This window comes from Pundamilia nyererei, unplaced genomic scaffold, assembly GCF_000239375.1.
Source record: "Pundamilia nyererei isolate P.nyererei 1_Seehausen unplaced genomic scaffold, PunNye1.0 scaffold00335, whole genome shotgun sequence".
In the NCBI taxonomy this organism is placed as follows: Eukaryota; Metazoa; Chordata; class Actinopteri; order Cichliformes; family Cichlidae; genus Pundamilia; species Pundamilia nyererei.
In genome coordinates this window covers 127,476-134,001 of record NW_005187736.1, presented here as the reverse complement: position 1 = coordinate 134,001, position 6,526 = coordinate 127,476, and the positions used below count along the sequence as shown (strand labels likewise).

The window sequence follows — 6,526 nt, the reverse complement described above, 5'->3', positions numbered from 1 at the left end:
TCATCTGACTCCCTTACCTACTCTCCTATTTAAATAACTCTGAGCACCAGTTCCATTTCATTGTCTCACCCTGCATTCATGTTCACTCTTCTTAAATGAAAATTTTACAATGAATGTGGTGTCTTTCCGTGGGAAATGCTTTGAAATTCTGTTATTACACACAAAAAGGGAAGTGAAGACACTATATATCATGCAACGGAGCATCCGAGCTGTGTCCACTTACCATGAGCTCATGTTCAGTGCGATGTACTCCTAACTTCTTCAGCCCAATTGTCAAGTCGTTCACACAGATGCCTCCATCCCCGTTCACATCCAGGACCTGGAAGAGCACTTTGAGTCTGTGCTCCTGCTCCGAACCCCCACATATGTCACATGGATGCTCTCCTTCGTCGGTGTGCCACACGCCGGAGGCTGACTGTTGGGTTACTGGTTTAGATGGTGATGCATCCGAGGGAGGGACGGAGGGGGGAACCCTGCCTCCACCACCAGGGTCGGCCCCTGGATGTGTGTCTGTCGACCGACACTGGCAGAATACACCACTGAGCAAAGAGGGCATCAACGAGCCTTGCTGGTGCATCATGTGTCCGCCTCTCCCGAACAGCTTGACCCTGTACTAACCTAAGGCTGAATCGCCTTTATATCGCGAGTCCTGACTACTACGTCACCACGTGCCTCTATTAAAGTCGACGGCTTTCACTTGGCGTACAACGCACACTTTTCACCACTAACACAACCGTGAAGCTCACACACAAGCACAAATTCCACTTGAGTCCTTCAGCTCAGCTAGCTATTTTCAACGTTAGCGAGTGAAAGATGCCGGCGAAACGAGACGCGTCGATATGATGAGAATTCTGCTGTCTGCTCTCTAAGCGTCTATTAAAATGTCTCCACAGCAGCGTATGTTCGACTTCCTCCTATTACAAATCATACGGTTCCATTCTGAAGTCCCTTTTTAGTTTTTATTTCAATATCTAGGCACCCGGCAACTTACCGCCCATTAAAAAGAGCAAGACATTTGTCTGCTGAGCCTGGTACACCCGAAGTCTCGCTACATAACGCGAGATTACAACACGAACCGGTCTAAGATTGGGGTTTTTGCCTGCGTGACTACTGACACGCAGACAGGCTTCACTTGGAGGCGCAATAAATGGCTGAAGAGGGAATTTAACGGAATTCTGCATATATGTAATAAAATTCTGTCAACAAGGGGAAAAGAGTTAGAGAATAGCCTTCTGATTGAAAACGTAAGCGCATGGAAGGAAGAACTGAAAGAGAGAGCCATAGATTTAATCTTTGAATCCATTCATGCAGATTTCATGTAAAAAAACAAACAAACCCAAACAAGATTAATATTTATTCTTTTATATTATATATAATATGATAATATATGTCTTTTACACGTGTTAGTGATCATTGTCACTCAAAATGTAAAGGATTTTTGTAGGATTTAATAAACTATTCAACAAAAGTCTTCATGTTGTGGCAAACGGCAAAAAGAAAGAAAGAAAAGAAAAGAAAAAAGAAAAAAGAAAAAAAGAGAGAGCTAAAAAACAGAGCTGCATGGGAGCTGCAGACTCCCGGCACAAAAACACACTCTTTTCTTTTTTTCTCCTTGCATTTGGTAGGGGTGCTGTGGTGTCTGATTTCAGCTCATGACACACTGTAGCGTGCAAGTGTGCATGAAGGAAAAAGCATTTTTGATTATTTCTTATGTTCATGCAGATAACTGAAGAAACTTAGCAATGCAGTTAATGACACAATTGTAACTGTATATCTCTGTTTCCAAATATGCCAAATATGCTTCCAAACCAACTTCCTTCCAAGCCAAAGACTAGAAAATATGACGACCCTTATCTTGCCTTTGGCTTCACCTGCACAATGGTGGTGCGAAGGTAGGTATTCCCGACAGCACGCGCTGGGCTGTCCAAATCATGGAAAAACAGTATCCCACATTATTGAATTTTAGTTCACAAACGCTTCTTATAATGAAATTTAAAACAAAGGGGGGCCAAGCAAAAAAAGTTTGGGAACCACTGCCCTAGGGAGACAGGTCTGGAGGCCCCCTTGCCCCTTGGCCGGATCAGGACGGGGCGTCGGTGCAGGGACCTCTGGCTGAAGCAGAGAGGAGACCACAAGGTCACAAACTTATCTCTGGGTAGGCTGCGGGCAGAGTCTCAGTCTCTGAGAGAATTTAGTTAGCAGCACAGCAAACAGTCTCAAAATACACAGTTTCAGGTTTAGAAAGCTTTGGAACACAGCAGTTTTTGAAAGCACAGGGACACAATTCTCAGTCTCAGGGAGAGTTGACTAGGCAGCATATCAAGCCGTCTCAGAATGAGCAGGAGATACACAGAGATTGCAACATTAGAAATAGTCTCTGAATGAGTTAGATGGGGAACAGAAAGCACAGCTTCTCAGATCACAGTTCAGCTTTCTTGGGGGCCAGCTCACAAAACTCAAGTTCAAACCTGACAGTTGTGATGGCTAAATGAAGCTTTCTGAAGCATTGAAGCTTGCATTGAAAAACTGCTCATTACGCGAAGCTTTTCAACACAGTCATCTTTGATGACATCTGGTGGCCAGAAATATAAAGAGTAACTTAAAACGACAGCTTATAATGAACTGCTTCACTATGATTGCCCACTTTGCCGAGCTGAATTAACAACTTCTGTTTGATATCATGTGACATTTCTGTCTGATATTGGTCTGACATGCTGCTTTGAACATGTGTTTTCTGGGAGGGGGTGAAAAAATTATGTTATGTCTATTTTAATAATAAATCTCATAGCTGGAACCAATACAGACCAACAGGGCAGGGTCCAGAAACGCTAGGTCCAAGACCCAGAACCATGCTTTTTATGGCTGAGATGATTTTTTTTAATGTTTCTTTAATTGTGAAATTGTAATAGTGGTAGAACATTTTTCCTGCAACATTTAGAGGACGAGTTGGGGACATTATTGGGGAAATCACAATATAGAATGTTTTTATAACAGAGCACTTCTTAAAGAGGTGCAGTTTAAAAGGTAACAGCAGAGTTATTTTTCTGTCTGGAATTGTTGAATATACAAAACAAGACTGATGATTTTGTCTTGACAATACCCCACACATTCTCCATTAGGTTCAGTCAGACAAGGTTGCTGGCCACACAGTAATCACAGTAAGAACATAGCAAACTACTTGGCAATAGTTATGGCACTGTGTGCAGTCCTCCTGGAAAAGCAAATCTGCATCTCCAAAAATCTTGTTAGCACACACAGTCGGAAAGGATGAAGTACTTTAAAATCTTCCAGTGAACAGCTGTGATAACTTTGTGCTTAAAACACAGTGGAAAAAACACTGGCATGGCAATATTCTCCCAGTCTGAGGACGTTTATTTGTAAATAAAATGAAAAATGTACTGTCATACAAAAAGAGAACACTGGACCAATGAGCAACAGTAGGCCCCCAAGGGACTGTTATATGTTAAGGGATGTAGTAACTTGTAAGAGCTATTTGCACTATTAATGATTAGCATCCAGATTTCTAACTTCACTATTTCACAAAAGGTTAAAAAGTGAATGTCCACAATTCAGACTTTAATTGCAGGATATTTTTAAAAAATCAATTTAGCAGGAGCAAAGCAAAAGCCAAATTAAATAGTAATAATCACAAAATGATAAACAATTCACCTGAATCATTTACTAATTAACTTACTCTGAGCTAATGCTTATTTTTCTTTCGAGGAGAGACAGGCACATACAGGCCTGGAGATGTGTTTCTCAGTGTTCTGTGTTAATGGAAACAATCCAACATGGCAATGATGGTGATGATGAGCAGAGAAAGAGCCAAATCCAAGTTTAATTTGTAAGTCCACCATCTGGACAGTGGTGGTTGATCCCTCTGGTGTCACTGCGGGAATTTTCAACGGCGAACTTCTGGGATCCAATCTTCTGAACTGCTCATCTCGCAGGACTGCCGGAAACAGACCCAAAACATCTCTGGGTGCTCCAATTTATGCCCTTTCAAGTGCTGACTCCATCTCTCCTCCCTAGACATCCAATCACTCTGTTTAAATAGGATCCACCAATATCTAAACTTAAACATAATTATGTTTACCTGATAATATTCTGGTATTCAGTATTAAGCTTGGATTTGATTTATGTTTTGGAAAAAGAATAAAGATAATCTATTATTAGCATATATGGAAAATAATAAATGAAAATGGCTCGGTTGTAGCCCTCTGGTCATCTTTAACACATAAGCCTGGATGTTAAGCCCTTTACCTCCCCACCCCGCCCAAACTGTGATGACAGGGGTGGCCGGGGGGACTTCAGTCTCTCTTGATCTCATGTCACTCAACAACCTAGAGCTGCTGACAGTGAAGTTTTGTTTTTATGTTAATTAATATGGCTACACTTCTTTGTTTTGCATCGTAACAGACTGAGAATGTGTGAGAGAACTGTGGAGAAGTGAGTGTGTGTGCAGATGTTTTGGACATGTGAGTCTCCTGCAGAAAGACATGTCTTTCTTCAACGTCTGCCAAGTAAGTCATTAAACTAATTAGTAATATTTTGCCTCTTTTCCCTGGAAACAACTTCATGTATATTCCACGTAACAAACCTTAGTGTGGTCATGTGTAAACTAACTGTTGGAGTTGCTAAATGTTCACTAAAGGTGTGTGTGTGTGCCATTTTTAATCACACCACCAGATGGCAGCTCTTAGGTACCATTGTGAGTTCGGGGAATGTTGGGGAACAGTAGAGACAATGCATTAACTAATCATGATGTTTCAGAAAAATCTAATTGTTTTTCACCACTCGGCGACACACCCGCTAGGGTTTCTTCCATTCCAGCTTTTTCATTAACCAAACGCCTAGACAGAGCTTCAGTTCGTTTGAAACCTGATGCTTAGCCTTGTCCACCCTAGTGGACAAAATCCAGTTTATTTTTGCTGTATGTTTGTTTTTTCTTACAGGAGCAGCAGTTGGGATTGCGCATTTCTATTTGCACTCTGTAATTTCAATATATTCCTACTTATCGCAGTGCATTTAGATCACAATTCTGATTGCATAGGCTGCCAGACAGGAAAGGATTAAAGAAAACAAAAACAACACAAAAAAACATTATACATGCTTATCTTAGGTACTCTTCTGTGGAACCAGCTTCCAGTTTGGAGACAGACACCCTCTCTATATTTAAAATTAGGCTCAAAGCTTTCCTTTTTCATAAAGCATATAGTTAGGGTTGGATCAGATGACCCTAAATCCTCCCATAGTTACATGCAATAGCATTAGGCTGCTGGGGGATATCCACAGCATGTCTTTGTCCTGTCTTCATCCATTCACCCTCAACTGGTCCTAGCACATGGTTGCCCCTACCTTAGACTGGTTCGGCTGGAAGTTTTTTCCTGCTAAAAGGGAGTTTTTCCTTCCAACTGTCACCAAAACACTTACTCATATGGGGGTCATATGATTGTTGGGGTTTTCTCCGTTTTCTTTATGTTATTGTACTTCAAACAAAAAGCTTGAAATAGCTTATTTTAAAACAATTGAGAAAAAAAAGAAAGATTTCAGCATTAAAGTCTCAAATCAAAAAAAGTGGCAGGTTTGTGTAGAAAATTTGTTGTGAGAAAATAGCTTTTCTTTCAGTCAAGGAAACTCATTACTGTGCATATTGAGATTACCATGCACTATTCCAACAATGGAGCACCTAATTGAATCGTACTTTTCAATTGGATTTAGCAACAAGGAAATACTTTGATTTTGGCTCAGAATCACCACGTTATCATAAGCATCCGGACTTTGTCGTGAACTGGATTTATTCAGAAGAAAAGAACACACTGATTTGGATGAGTTGATAGCCTTTGTGTATCAAGAACTACAGCACAATGGAGAGATGCAAGGATATCGCTGGTTACATATTTGAGTTATTCAAATGGGATTTGTGGTACAGCAGGACACAATCCCACAGATTATTGAAGTAATCGATCCTCATGGTTTGGAGCACAGCATCTTAGGCATCAGCAGTACTGCACTAAAGGGCCAAATGCTATTTGGCACATGAACTCTTATGATAAATCAGTGCCCTTTGGTATAGGAATTAATGGATGCATTAATTGTTTCAGTTGTTTTATTGTTTGGATGGAGGCATCCACGAGACATAATGACTCAGAGGTCATGCTAACTATTATAATCAAAGATTTACGTGGTTGGGTGGTTGTCCAGAGAGGATTTGTGCCGATAATGGCACAGAATACAGACAAGTCTCCAGCAGGCGAATGTTTCTTGGGAGAAACCACAAGGACACTTTTGCCAGAAATAGGAGTTTTATTTGTGGATGCAGTATGGGCAGTGCATTAAATCCTGGTGGGGAATACCAGGAAAACAGTTTTTGGATGAACACATTCAAAGCCCTCAAAGAGTATGAACACTTTTCTGGAGCTTTTCTGGATAAAAATCTAATCCAGTTCTGCTTTCTTGACCTCATTCAAGTGACAGAAAGACTAAGATGTGGATACATTAACATTGATACCAATTTTACACAAAA

At 40.8% G+C, this 6,526-nt stretch overlaps 1 protein-coding gene across 2 annotated transcripts in view; it reads right to left on the bottom strand.

The window, feature by feature from the left end:
* Positions 1-1,034, bottom strand: part of LOC102198775 (calcium-binding mitochondrial carrier protein SCaMC-2-B-like) — a 23,105-nt gene extending 22,071 nt beyond the window's left edge. For both annotated transcript variants that reach the window (XM_013915632.1, XM_005751935.2), the window contains exon 1: positions 224-1,034. In XM_013915632.1, coding sequence (XP_013771086.1) covers positions 224-580 — 357 coding nt within the window. In that variant the 5' untranslated portion in view covers positions 581-1,034. The remainder of the gene's footprint in view (positions 1-223) is intronic.
* Between the last annotated feature and the right edge of the window lie 5,492 nt (positions 1,035-6,526).